The sequence below is a fragment of the Uloborus diversus genome, chromosome 8, assembly GCF_026930045.1.
Source record: "Uloborus diversus isolate 005 chromosome 8, Udiv.v.3.1, whole genome shotgun sequence".
NCBI lineage: Eukaryota > Metazoa > Arthropoda > Arachnida > Araneae > Uloboridae > Uloborus > Uloborus diversus.
The window spans coordinates 146,035,940-146,050,674 of NC_072738.1; the positions used below are offsets into that span (position 1 = coordinate 146,035,940).

Below are 14,735 nucleotides of genomic sequence, written 5' to 3' on the forward strand. Positions count from 1 at the left end.
AAATAAGGAAATTATGGTTTTAATCTATTACTGTCTAAGAAAATCTCTTCTTAAAGCACTCAAAAGGACAAAATAACTTTTCTGGTGCATAATGGGCAGTTTATGTATTCCTGTAGTTTTCAATTATTCCAAGAAAGTGACACCACAAACGATGAAAAGAGCGACTCAAAACATTTTAAACCAAACTTTCCCAGAAAATTATGCGGGTTTCAACCCTCAAATTTATGATTGGAAGCTCGATAATAATAAGAAATTCTATACCTAACTTGAGCTGCTCTTTTCTTCGTTTGCGGTGTCATTTTATTGGAATAATTGAAAACTAAAGTAATACTTAAACATTTCATTCTTATCCAGAAAAGTTTTTTCTCTTTTTCAGTGCATTATGAAAAGTGCATAGTATTTTTTTAAAAATCTGTTATTTAGACTGTAGAGGTTAACTTCCGGAAGACGAAAACAATGAACTTTTTCAATTTTTTTTTTTTAAGAAAAAGCTAGTACAGAATTTTAGTTTAGAGTTTCTTGAAAGCCTGCTCGTGAAACAAAAATTTCCTTTTTTTTTTTACTTCAGGAAACTGGTGACAAGAGTAAGAAAAAGAGGGGGAGGAGTAAAATGTTATACGAAACAATTTATTGCTGATCACACTTCATATGTTTCAGCGTTTGCTTTGATTTCCCACTCTTTACAAAAGTTCTATTCTTTAAACGAAGTTTAAGGGATTTCCGTTTCCTCGATTTTTAGAGTAGATAATCTATCCGACAATTTTAGATCACATGTTAATCTGTTCCTTATGGAAGGTAAGCGAATTTCATTTTTCAACATTTGGGTTGGATTTGACCCTCAACTTATCAAAACGTAGTCTAAAATGCGTTTTAAAGTATTCAGTTTCAAATAATTCCGGTTGGGAACATCTCCCACCCCCAATCTGCAGTCGAACAGTGCGAAAATGTTTTTAGGTAGGGCAACGCTTTAATATCTTATCCCTTTTCTTGATATCATCAAAGGTAGTTCAGAAATACGCTTTTAGACCTCAATGATCAAAAATTTCTAGGCAGAGCGCCTAACCCTACCGTTTTCTCTAACGTAGCAAACACAGCCAAAAAATATATATTTCGGCATTTAATTCTGAAAACTTTCCAGGAGAAAACTCCCACCTTTTCTTCTAAAGTCTCAACATCTAGCTTAAAATTACTTTTTTAAAGCTTGGATACTTCAATATCAATTTGTGAAAACAGCATTTGAACCCTGACTGTCCTTGATCTTCTAAAGTGATCAAATATAGCCTATAATACGTTTTTAGGACTTCAATTTTGGAATTTTTCCAAGACAGATATCTTAGTCGCCCTCCCCTCTCACCTAACGTCTCCAAAGATGAAAACTGCGTTTTTAAAACTTCAATTTTGAAAATTTTCCGAGGAAAGAACACTTCACCCCTTTTCCTTATGTCCCAAAGATAGCCCCACAATTTTTTCTTAGAAATTTGCGTGAGTAGGAGAGCTCGTTAACCCTTCCTTCTGACAGATAGTCGAAAATAGTATTCAGCTTTAAGAATGATTTTTAGAGGGAAACCTCTCTCTGTTCCCTCTTCCTCCTAACATTATAAAACAAAGCACAAAGTCGGACGTCAATTACGGATATTTTTCAGGAGAGAACTGCTTGGCTTCGCAACATTTTTTAAGTCGTTAGGGAACTTCTCAACGTCACGAAAGGCAGCCTAGAATTCTGTTTTTGAGACTTAGGTGACGAAAAATTTCTAAAGAAAGAACCCGAACGTTCCCCTTTCAACCAAACCACCAAAGATACCCTTAAAATTGTTTCCAATTTAAAAAACATTTCAGTAAGAAACCTCAGCGCTTCTCTCTCCCCTAACGCTTACAACTGCGTAAGTATACGCATGAAATTGCGTTGCCGAAGATAAGCTCTGAAATGTGCAATTTTAGGTTAAAATTTTCGCATTGAGTATCCGATCATTCCCGATTTCCTTGACTTCTTCTATGTAGCCTAAGCTGCATTTTAAAATGTCGTAAAATTTCCTTTCGTTGCCCACCAATCCCTTAACGTCAACAAAGAAACACTAAAAGAGACTAATTTTGAAAAAAATCGGGATCAAACCCAACGCGCTCTTTCTAATAACTTTACTATAATTTCGGTTTTTGACTTAAATTTAGCAATTTTCTCCAAGTGTGGGCCCTTATTCCCCCCCCCCTTTTTTTTCCTTTTAAAAGTTTAGAGAATAATAAGGTCTTATTTTTTCTTCAATTAAATTTTTAGTTTTAATTTAAACACGTTTGACAGTTTTGTGTATTAGCTATTTCACAACGAAAGGGCGGCAAATTGAGATCCGCCCCGGGCGGCAAACACTAGCTACGCCACTGGGTCCGACCCCAATTTTTACTGTACTACTATGGAAATTTTTGTCGGAAATTTTCTAACATAGCAGAGAGCCTTTACATGAAAAATTAACAGTAACGTAATTATTATAGACAAACAAACAAGTAGGGGAATGTGGGGCAAAGTGAAATAGTAAAGATGACTGAGCTTTTTCAATATGAACAAAATGAAATTTTTCAGTAAATCAACAATCTATAGCCAGGGTTAAGGCAGAAATGCGTACATGTGTGGTAATTCTATATTAGATACCAGTTTGTTAAGCACTCTTGGCTTCGTTAAGAAATTTTTCACCTCAGGCATAATCACACTCAAAAGCACGAAACTAGTTCTCGGCTACAGGGCGGTAACGTTTGAACCAGGGTTGCCAGATTAAAGATCAGTAAATATGAGACAGGCTTCTAAGAGTAAAGGGGGGGGGGGGTATTTTTGAGATTGAGTGCAATTACTGGCTATGGTGTATTTTTAAGGAGCGATAAACAACAATGGTTTTATAGCTTTCCTAAGATTCCTTTCAGAATGTTTATGGGTGAACACAATTTTGGAGGAACTATATCTCAGAGAATAAAGCAAGCAATAGAAAGATGTTCACTGTTCAGTGTACGGATCGACGTTGATAGGAACAGGTGCTAATTAGTTTTTTACTTGCGTTTGCTTTAAGAGAAACAGTGCAATCAAAAACATTTTTTGCTAAATGTGACTACTTTATCAAAAATAGTAATGGAAGGAATCGTGGAGAAGAAAGATCGTAGAAATTTGATGCAGTCCAATCTTAGGACTGGCAGTCTCCTCCCCCTGCCCGGAAATTGGCAAATTAATATTTTATTAATGAACCGATAGATGAGTGGGGGTGCTCTGCCATTCGGGAAACACGGGCGAGTCATGTATTACGATGTTTTTCTCTAACGCCACCTGACCCGACCTTTATTGATGCATTTCTACAGGACTGAGGCGATCGCGGAGAAAATTGCTCTCTATTGTCGCCTCGGCTTCCCATCTTCGACTGACCCCCATTCTTACGCGGGATTTCGCCACCAGGGTGTATCCACTCATTTCCTTTTATTTTTAAATTTTTTAGCCGTTATTAATTTTTAAACTTTCTACTAGACTTATTATACAGGGAATTTAGGAGCTCTAAGCTCCAGGCGTTCCAGAAACAGTCATATGTTCATGTTCATATCTGAAAATTCGTCCTCTTCACTTGATTCATTCCGTCCCTTTCAAGCGAAGAGCGAAAGGGACATTTCAAATTTACAAAATGAATTAATTGACGTGATACCGTGTAATAAAACATATACTTTATTTATACAACCATAAACTGTAAATACAACTGGTAGACAAAAGGATTAAATTAATTAAATTGATTATTATTAATTTAAACAGATTTATCTTTAGCCATCCAACTTTTCATAATAAACATTTATGTTTTTAACCAGAATCAAGTGTTTCTAATGTAAACAGTAATTTTAAACAAAAAATATCATATTAACGTAATTAATGCAGGCCACGATAAAGAATTTAGTTAGTTACTAGGTTCATAGATGGCACAACAAATAATTCTCAACCTGAAAAAAGGTTCTCATTTTTAAGCGCCATATGTGAGCTGAGATGTAAATGAATAAATGGTTAAGTGCAGTGCGCGGTATGAGACTCGTCCTCAACACCTTTGTTGTCGATTTCTTTTCATAAGATAAAATGACCTCCTGAAAGGTCTCCTGAATATGCCCCCGGCTTTCCTCCCCAATCCACCCTTTTCGGGAACGCCCCTCACCCCTATGTTTCACTCCTTGATAGCTTTATTGTCATGATTTTCCAATACATATTATCAAATTATCATGCCGTGGCACGAGTGTCATTGTTGAAACTCTTACTTCACGTGCTCTTAATTTTCGAATAGAAGTGAAAGTTTCAGTTTGTGTCATGCGGAGAAAGTGATCCGCCTTTCTCTTACTTGCCATGAGAGACATTTTGTATGTAGTTCTACCTTATCCTTGGTATTGAACTACATACCAAGGTACATACAGTTACTATAGATAAATAGAATAGTAGTAAGTAGTAAATAGAATAATAAGTAGTAAATGGAACATACAGTTACTATTGTATGATGTATATTGAACTACATACAATAGTAACTAACTGAATCTTCACGTGCTCTTAATTTTTTGAACCGAAGTGAAAGTTTCAGTTGTGGCATACGGAGAAAGTGATCCGCCTTTTTGCTACTGCCATGTGAGATAATTTTGGTCGTGCGGTCAAGGTAACTGATCAGCACTGTCGTGGACTCTGGGTCAAATCTCACCTCTCTCCATGTTGCAGATCATATTTCCAATTGATGATCTAGCATCATGTTTGTTCTCAATAAAATGTGTATTTACAGTGAAAGTTCTAACTTTTTTCGTAGGTGTATGGTGGAGCAAATACCTCGAGCCCCTTGATTGGTTCCTTCTGTGGCTATACATTACCGCACCCGATCTTCTCCAACGGAACTTCTCTTTATCTAGACTTCAACATTAAAGACAAGATTGGACTGTATTACATATCCTATACTTTTACAGATCAAGGTAACGAGTGATTTGAACTTTTATATGAATAACAAAACTAAACTTCCAGCTTCTGCAGTATTTGTAGTGAAAGTAAGATTAGAATTTGCCCATGTGTTTAAGTACTGTTGCTTAGAGCGTTGCCTCATTGGAAGCTTGTCCTCAATGACTGCTTCTTATTGCACGGCTTTACTAGCATTCCATTTACTGTCCGCTTAAAAACTTTTTTGATAAAAAGAAAATAAAAAATACACATTTTTGAAATAAAAAAAAACGAATGAATGACTTTGGAAACTTGGGAGAGACACGCCGGCAGATTCAATCAACAAAGGCTCTTACTATCCAACCACGTATGCGAAGGAATTGGCAAGCGACCAGTTAAGGTGATTCTACCCGAATTCGGGGGATAATAATGAAGTTTGATGGACGGGCTTCTTCATTTCAATGCGTCTCTGCTTTTGATTATGCAAAATGGAATCCCTACAAACTAATCCATGGGTCCATTTCCACCAATAAACCGGATACAATAAAACCTGTTAAGTTGACCACCTGTCTAAGTTGACCGCTATTTTTAGGCACAGAATCAGATTTATATCAACACTGAAATATAAGGATTGAGAGATAGAGAGTGGCTAATTTTTCCAACCATGGATTTTCATCTGAAAAGCGAGGTTTTTTTTCCTGATTTTTTTAAAAATATATATAATTTTTACTTAATCGTTTCAAACGCTTATATTATGTTTTATAATTGTTTGTAGAACATTTTAAAATGAAGTTTGTTTGGTATTTTATCGTTTTTGTATATGAAATATGTATTTCAAAAATATAAGTTTGGCATATCGGACGTGCCATAACTCTTTTAATTTTTGTCCTACAAACTCAAAATTTTGTCTATAAGATACCCTTTACCATAGTACACTGTGTACCAAATATCAACATTTTTAGCCAAAATATTTCATAATTCCGACTGAAGGGGTTATACATGTTTCACTGTATATGCCTTTCTATCTCATCGGAGGTCTTCCAATATTTCAGCGTAAAAAGAGAGAGAGAAATATAAGTGGATTACGTTCAACTGATATCGTTGATACAGTTCTGTAAATTCATTCTTCAATATTGCCTAGCAGCTAAAAGTAGATTAATGAAAAAATAAATTAATTTTCCACCTTGATTTTAATTTTGAGACTAGCAAATTTTAATAGTTGTGATAATTTTTTCTTTTACAGTCTGACCACCGAACAGATGGAAAGGCAAACACCTGGTTTACAGGCGCAAATTTACACATCTATTAGTTTTCTGGGTGTCAGCTTTTGCAGTTGTATGTTACTCTCTGAACTATGCAGAATCACATTCAAATGAGCGGAATAAGCATATTAAATTTGTACTTATCCCTCTTAGCCAGAAAGACTCGTCTTAACTGGACGTTTGCCAATTCTATGTAATCCGTAGTCATACTGTAGGTGCTTCCCATATCATCTGGATTTAATTTAAATGGATTAAAATGTTATAAGTGTGTTTTGACCCACGAAGTCAAACTTAATATAAAGTAGGCAATCAGATTCGTTTTTGTTTGAGCAATCACGATTGCTTATTGCTTTCATTTGACTGTTTTTGGCGTGCTATCATTTTATTTTCCCACCGCCACCCTCCGCACCATCACCGTCGACCGGTTCCTCACGATGCGGCTCCTATAGCGAAAGCCGTCTCCAGGATGCATCCATGTCCTACACACACGAGCATACATACACAACTACACACACACACACACACACGAGCATACATACACAACTACACACACACACACACACACGAGCATACATACACATCTACACACACACACACACGCACGCACATACACACACATACACCTACACTCACATACACAAACACACACAAACACATACACACACGCATACCTACACATACACACACAAAAACATACACATACACACAACTACCCACACATTCATGCCTGCACACAGACACAAACACATATGCCTATACACATACCTCCACACACATTCATACACACAACTACCCACACACTTAAGCCAGCACACAGACACAAACACACATGCCTACACACACACATACCCCCACACAAACACACATGCCTACATACACACACTCGTAATTGCGAAAAACATAATTTGAATTCAAGATGTCAAAATTCAAATTAATTTTTATTTATTTTTTCATTTTGATTTTAGTTTTTGTTTTAATTTGTAATTAATAAGAATTTTTTTGTTATTCCTTTTCTTTTGCTTCTTATAACTCCTTGATTGAAAATTCTTTTCTTACTTTAGGTCGTGGTTGTGGAGGTCGCATAGAAGGCGAGTCCGGTGCTCTGTCGAGTCCCTTTTACCCATCGCCGTGGACAGGAGAATGTTCTTGGCAGCTGGCTGTTCCCGGGTATCACACTATTAGGCTAAAATTCCAACATTTCCAACTTAACTCCTCATCTGGATGTGAAACAAATTACGTAGAATTATACGAAGGAACTGTCGATGACATTGCAAAAAGAATAGTACGATACTGCGGATCGGTACGTTTATTAAATTCTACGTAAAGTGCTCCTACTGAATTGCAAAGTCGGTGCTCTCCACGATAAGGGTTATTTCTCAATGTTTTGAAATTTATTTATGTCGTTTTTAAAAAATATGTAGCAAGGTTGAGTTATTTAGCCTTCCATCGAGCGTGCATACCTGAGAGATATACAACCCAAAATCAGAGAAATAGAATATCAGAACTGTCTAAACGAAACTTTTCAATGTGTCGGGTAAAACGAATGCATGCTAATTAAATAAATCAAAACATGTTATTAATAAATGTGTAAAACAATTTCAACAACCTTAAAGGTATTATTTTAACAATTTGAAGGGACGTTAACACATTGAAAATTACGTTGATTTTTTACATGGGTAAAAAAAATTAAAATAATCAATTCATTTTTTGTGAGTTTGAAAAGTAGCAAAAAAATTTGCATACCTGTTAACTGCGTAGGTTGCGACAAGCATAAAAATTAGCTCCCGGACAATTTTGCGTTATTCTTTTCCTGAAAATGGGTTGCTTATTGTATCATTGTTTTAAGTTAGAAAGAACAGTGAATATTGGATTAAAAGAACAACTTTTTTTATCTACGTTCCCGAAAATTATAAAATAATATAGAAGGACGGACCAACTAAAAAATAAACGAAGTAAATGAGGTAGAAAGCTTGCAACAACTGGTAAAGTTGAACGCAAGTTAAAATGAATCGTCTAAACTAGTCGTTTGAAAAATGCCTCTAACATACATAAGTGGTGGAAAGAATCTGTAGTTATCGTGTCCGAGCAGACTACACTTGGACAATTGCATAACCTGCAGTTGCAATTGCGGGTCCTTGAAGCAAAACCAAAAGATGAACATGAAGCAGATACGTGCGCAACGAAAAGCTCATCTGGGTGCAACAAGAAGCAGGAAGTTTTTTTTTTCAGTGATGAATCCTAATTATAAATATCTGTTGAGAAGAAAGAGGTATGCGGGTTGCATTTAAACAACCCTTACTCAGTCAGGGACCATGTAAAAGTTTTGAGGCTCCTGATTGGCCAAAGTGAATGGCTAGCGCGCACATACGGCGGCCATGTTTTTTTCTTTGTCCAACGCATATGAACAAATTTCGTTCTAATTCAATTCACGCTTGAATGCTATTATTTTTTTTCCATTTCGAACAATGGTTACCTGATTATTCTTCCAAATCTGCATAATTTTCTGCATGCTGATTTTTTGATTTGAAAAAAAAAAAAAAAAGAGAGAAAGAATTTCATGTGCTGCCATCTATATGTACATTGTAGAAGTTTATACGCGCATAAACTCATATTGGTATAAATTTAAAACACTTGGAAAATTTTATTCTTTAGTCTGTTTTAAATTTTGATCTGTTTCTTCTATTAAAGTTTTTCTTCCACAAAATAATTTTGAACTAGTTTCTGCATTGTTTGGTAATAATGTTTAGTGGTTTTAACAAGTTTAGAAAAAACACTATATAATATGTATGTGTTTCTCAAGCTAAATTTTAAAAAAGAGTAGCTCTAAATTTAGTTTCGTGTTTTTACATTTTTTTAAATTGTTTTTTTAATCAAGAAATTCACATGCAACAAATATTCCAATGCATTTTAGGAGTTTTAACCGTTGCTTTTTTTCTTATAAGGAAAATAAACGCACGAGATATGAAAATAAGAAATAACATCAATTTTTAAATTTAGCGAAAATTTTTGTCTTGAAAGCAGCATTCAGCGTAAATTAAATTGCAAATTTTTTTTCAGAAAAAAAAATTCTTGCTCAGTTTTAAAAATTTATCTTTAAATGTGATATTTCAAATTGATTGCGTTTCGTTGTTTAAGTTTTTTGATCAGTTTAAGAAAAGTTTCTTTTTTTTTTTTGTCTTTTGAACAAATAAATGAAAGAATGCATGAAATACACCGCCAGCTCAGTCAATTCCAGCCGAGGACTGCAGTTTCGTGCTTATTAGCTGTCATCAACCCGGCATAGGAGTAACTGAGCTGGAGGTGGAAAACCTCTTAAGAAAGCCATGAGTGCCAAACAAACTGGTAGCTAATATAGAACTAGCACTGACCAGAGGAGTGACCGAAACAATGGTTCGGTTCAACTCGAATAGTGCAGGCAAGGCAGGTATATTCAGCCAGTTACCGCCCTATAGCCAGGGCTAAGGCAGAAATACATGAAATATACCGCCAGCTCTGTCAATTCCAGCCGAGGACTGCAGAGTCGTGCTTATTAGCCCAGCATAGGACTAACTGAGCTGTAGGTGCAAAACTTCTTAACAAAGCCAAGAGTGCCAAACAAACTGGTAGCTAATATAGAATTAGCACTGACCAGGCTGAGCTGGCGTTGTATTTCATGTATTTCTGCCTTAGCCCTGGCTATAGGGCGGTAACTTACTGAATAAATGAAAGAATGGCTTCAAAGCAACTTTTATTTTAGTTACATTTCAAATATGAATTATGCATTACAAACGCGTTGGACGAAAGAAAAAACATGGCCGCCGTATTTGCGCGCTAGACATTTCGCTTTAGCCAATCTGGAGCCTCAAACTTTTGCACGGTCCCCTGACAGAGTAAGGGATGTTTAAATGCAGTATGGACACATTTATCTTTAAACAAGATTTCACTTCGTGTCACTCTCTAAATGACTCGTAGGTTTTAAGCAGAAAGAGGGGTTTTGGTGTTAAACTGTCCAAGCAACTCTACCGATCTCAATACCATCGAAAATTAGTGGCATCGCTAAATCTAAAGAAAAAGGTTCAAGAACTAGAGCTCGTAAACAAAATTGAATTCATTGAAAAAAAGAAAAAAACACAGAAAACACCTCTTTTAGCCTCTTAAAGGAGGGGCGCACTTATTATACTACTAAATACTTACTAAATTACTAACTAATTTACTAAATAAAGTCCATATCAAGTAGATCTAATTTGCTTCTTTCTACTTATTGACAGGACTATCCGGGGATACACAATTCTGAAGGAAATCAAGTTTTGATAAAACTTGTGACTGATAACACTAACACTGCACCAGGATTCCTGATCTTTTTTGATTCTAATCCATACGGTAAGATATTACGTGAAGGCAAGTTGAACATTGAGCATCATGAAAGTTTGTGTACCTTTCATTCAGAAAAAAAGTACTGTTTTCCGAGTGGTACTATATTTACCTGCATCTCTATGATATTAAAAGTTACAGGGCGTCTTGAAACAGACTGACTGTTTTCGAAAATTTATAACGGAAAAACGATAAATGATAAAAAAAAACAATTCTTGCAGAAAATTCATGTGATGGGCCGTAAATCCCCCCCCCCCATAAGTTCCAAATTTTAGTTCAAAATTTTTTCAACAGATGGCGCTTCAGATAGTAAGCTCATAAGTCCCAAAGGAAGAATTGAAATTCACCGATTTTTTCTCCGATTGCGACATATAATTGCAGTCGTCCATAAAATTTTTTTTAATATTTTTATGTAATTTTGTTCATTTAAAACATTTTTCGAAAGGTATGATACAGTTATAGTGAAACTTCAATAAGTCGAAGTTGCAGGGAATGCAAAAAAAAATTCGAGTTATCGAAAATTCGTCTTATCGAATACGAAAACAAATCTATAGAACAATATAAAATACCACCACTGACACTCATTAACTTTAAAACATGAGCAAAATAGTTATAGAATAATGCATCAAAGATAAAAAAAATCATTACCTCAAAGCAACCGTATAGGATATCTTACTGTTATTCCAGGGATTAGATTCATACTGTTGTTCTGCGGCTACAACTTGACATAATTAATGTAGAATATGAATTCAAGAGTTTGAATAGGTTCGAAAACAAATTTATAACTTTATATTGGATATAACAGTTTTTACTTACCAGGGAAAAAACGTATTTAAGAATAAAACGGCTATCTAACATTGCTTTAAGCAGAAATTTGGGCTTTCGTTAAATAGTCCTTGGTACTTTTAAATCATCAGATAGGGAAGAAAAGCATCTAAGAGAGAGCACCGCTAATCGAAAGGTTTTTTTTTTTTTCGATTTTTTAAAATTGTTAAAACTTAGATGCACATGAAACTTCAATGAAATTTTGCTCTTCTTTGCTACGCTACAGTCGAATAAATTCAACTTTTTCTTGGTAGCTTAAAATCTTAAATATTCTCTTAGTCTTTTTGAAAGTTCAATTCTAAACGTTCAGGAATCAATGAAACGGCGCAACAAACATTAACTTTCTTGAACAACGGTAGAAAAAATCCAATTTTGGAAAACGCAGCAGCTTCGTAGAATACCGCAAAATCTCCAAAATCAGTTCATAACCCTCCCTCCCCCGTTTCCATTAAAAGTGGAATTATTCCACAATCCCAAACATACGCATCTCACACTTTTTGGGCACCAAACCCTTTTTGGGGAGAAGAAAAAAAAAAGAAAAGATTACGACTTATAATAGGGTTACGTTAACAAGGAAGCTTTGACGATAGTCATGAAATAAAATTCGACTCTTCGAATGTTTCGATTCAACGAAATTCGTCTTATTGAAAATAAATAACATTAGTTCTCCATTCAGGTAGACGGGAATAAATATTCACTTCGGCTTATCGAAGTTCGGCTTACAGAAGTTTCATTGTAGTAACTTTCTTAGATTTACGGGCTTACAATCTGCAGTAGCATCTATTGTAAAAAAATTTAACTAAAATTTGTGACTTAGGGAAGAAAAGTTTACAGCCCGCCACATGAATTTTTTGTAGGATTTTTTTTAAAAATCATTAACCGTTTTCTTGTTAGAAATTTTTGAAAACAGTCAGTCGTTTTCGGAACACCCTATATAATGACGGCATTTTTTTCCTCACAGGTTCCATTAATGGCGCTGTGCACATTTTAAAGTCTGGAATCGTTTTGTATAATCAAATGAGTTTTAAACTTTGCCTATTCCTGATTTGTAGTGCATGACTTATTTATTTTAACCACTACCTTTATTGAAAAACAACTTGAATTTCAGTTAGTGATTTATTTTTTCGATTCACGAATCGGTAATGAACGCAACTAAAAGAAACAATAGAATTGCTGAATATTTTCAGAACGGTATCGCCCACTCTCATTTTTGGAAGTGAACGTACTGGATTAGTACATAAGACACTTTCTAACTCCAATTTCTCTTCTACTGGTTTTTTATATTTATTAAACACAAACTAAAAATCCTACTGGTGGTTTGAATCCTTGATTTGTAAGAATTCGAGCAGTCATAACCAATCCTGTTTGAATGAATTAATAGTAAATTATAAATTTAATATTATATTCTTAAACTCTGAATGTTAACCGTTGCAAATCACAAAAGCAAGGCCACTGCTTTTTAATTACCAGTTAGAAACTTAGCCCTCTAGTTCTGAAGCTAACCAATAGATGACGCAACTATATATTGTTTTTCTTTTGTAAATAGTAGCGCCATCTTTTAAGCAGTGGTGTAGGGGTAATTTTGTTTTTTTTTACCGGCAACGCAAAATAGACTTTTTATGCCTTTTTTTTAAAACAAAACCATTGCTGTCATTCATCTGTCAATGCAGGGGAGGGCAGATATGTCAATTCGAATTTTTTTCTGGGGGGGGGGAGAGAGCAGCGGTCAAAAGGCTCAATAAGGTAGGCCCAAAAAAAGGACATTTCGACAAGCAACTTCTAATGGCAAAAAAAAGTTGTGTATTTCCATCATAAATATGGAAAATTGGAAGAAGGGTAAATAATGGTCAATTTTCAACTATTTTTATGGAAACCCAAATCTTCTTCTTTAACTCTTTTCTTGTATCTTTGAAAACATTTTCATTCCTTTACAATTTTTGGTACGCGCCTAAGTCGAAAAGCTTCGGGAAATTAACCAAAAATTGACGTTTTTAGTTTATTTTGCCCATAGCGGTATTTTTTCTTTTAGAGAACTTCCACAGTTATATGTATATTTTTTTCAATAAATGTGCACAATACAGCTTCTTTTTGAAAATTCAAATATATTTCATTATATTTAAATCCCAGAACCCACCACAAGTATGTGGTTGCACTCTGAGTTCCGCCCTGCAATTACCAAGAAGAAGAGTTATTTACACTTATGTATTTTTGCAATAACTTACACTTACAGTACCGTAAACGAGGGCTATTTTGTCCCACATTTTGTAACTTTTGTTCTGCTTAATCTCTATAAGTTTGTAAATATGCATATTTCCAAGCTGTGGAAACCATTTCCCACAGCTAGAGTTATCTTAATTTGAATTTTAAATCTGATCACTTTGTTTCAAAATATTGTTACTCTTATTATTGTTTTTGGACCAGTGTTACCCTTACGTTTACGTTACATCGGGCGAAAGTGGTTTCTCCTAAATAAAATCATTGTAGAACTAACTATTGCCAAAGAAAGACGTGTTTACAGGAAAAACTGTTTATTTTAAAGTTTTTTTTGAGTAATCACGATTGCTTATTGTTCTCATTTGACCGTTTTTGATGTTCCGCGCCTTTTTCAGCTTGAACCAGAAGCCTATGCAGCACCGTCCTCTACAAGCGGCGCGGCGCGGCACAGTGGGGCCGAATGGCCAAAAAGTGGAAACAATTCAAAATCTCGAGAACGGGTTAACATAGAAAGCTGGGGCCGGTCTCGTTCAAAAAAGAACAAAAAAATACATAAAGTTCAACTGTTTTTATTGACATTTTGAAGTTAATTAAATAACTAATTATGAAATGAAAGACTATTGGAAATATAATTTTTTTTTTAAATTTCCGAAACAGGTTGTACTTATAAAAACAAGTTGCAACAAATATTCTGAGCATATATTTAAATTAAATATTGCTTAAAATGATTCCTTCAAGGAAGCTTAAAGACCCGGAGAGTTTTAAAAATAATAAAATTTGAGATTCTTAGTCAATAGTTGTTTAAATTGAAAGAATACATACCAATTCAAATTCAAGGAAATTAGATTAACAGTTCCTTAGCTGCCTCACTGATTACCAGATGCTTTTTCTTTGGTTCGGGTCTCATGTTCGTAATAAAAGGATCCGAAGTCTCCAGTAGCTTGTGGAACACGTCTTCGTTGGTGGATATACGAGACATTTTTCGCGAGTTGGTGATCCTGAATGCCTTGTAATCTTTATTCCTACTTTCTTGTGCCTCTTCCGACAATATTCCGACTGGGAGAATTGACTTCTGCACTATTTCACCACCGTGTAACAAAATCTTATGTACTGTGGATGGCATGTAGTACCATAAATACTTCTCAATGGCCAGCTCTGCTGTTTCTTTTGAGAAT

General features: G+C 35.0%; 1 protein-coding gene across 1 annotated transcript in view; it reads left to right on the forward strand.

The window, feature by feature from the left end:
• Nucleotides 1-14,735, forward strand: part of LOC129228663 (cubilin-like) — a 240,137-nt gene that overhangs the window by 213,787 nt on the left and 11,615 nt on the right. The window contains exons 48-50 of the mRNA XM_054863347.1: nucleotides 4,788-4,947; nucleotides 7,233-7,471; nucleotides 10,419-10,530. Of these exons, the coding sequence (XP_054719322.1) occupies nucleotides 4,788-4,947; nucleotides 7,233-7,471; nucleotides 10,419-10,530 (511 nt within the window). The remainder of the gene's footprint in view (nucleotides 1-4,787; nucleotides 4,948-7,232; nucleotides 7,472-10,418; nucleotides 10,531-14,735) is intronic.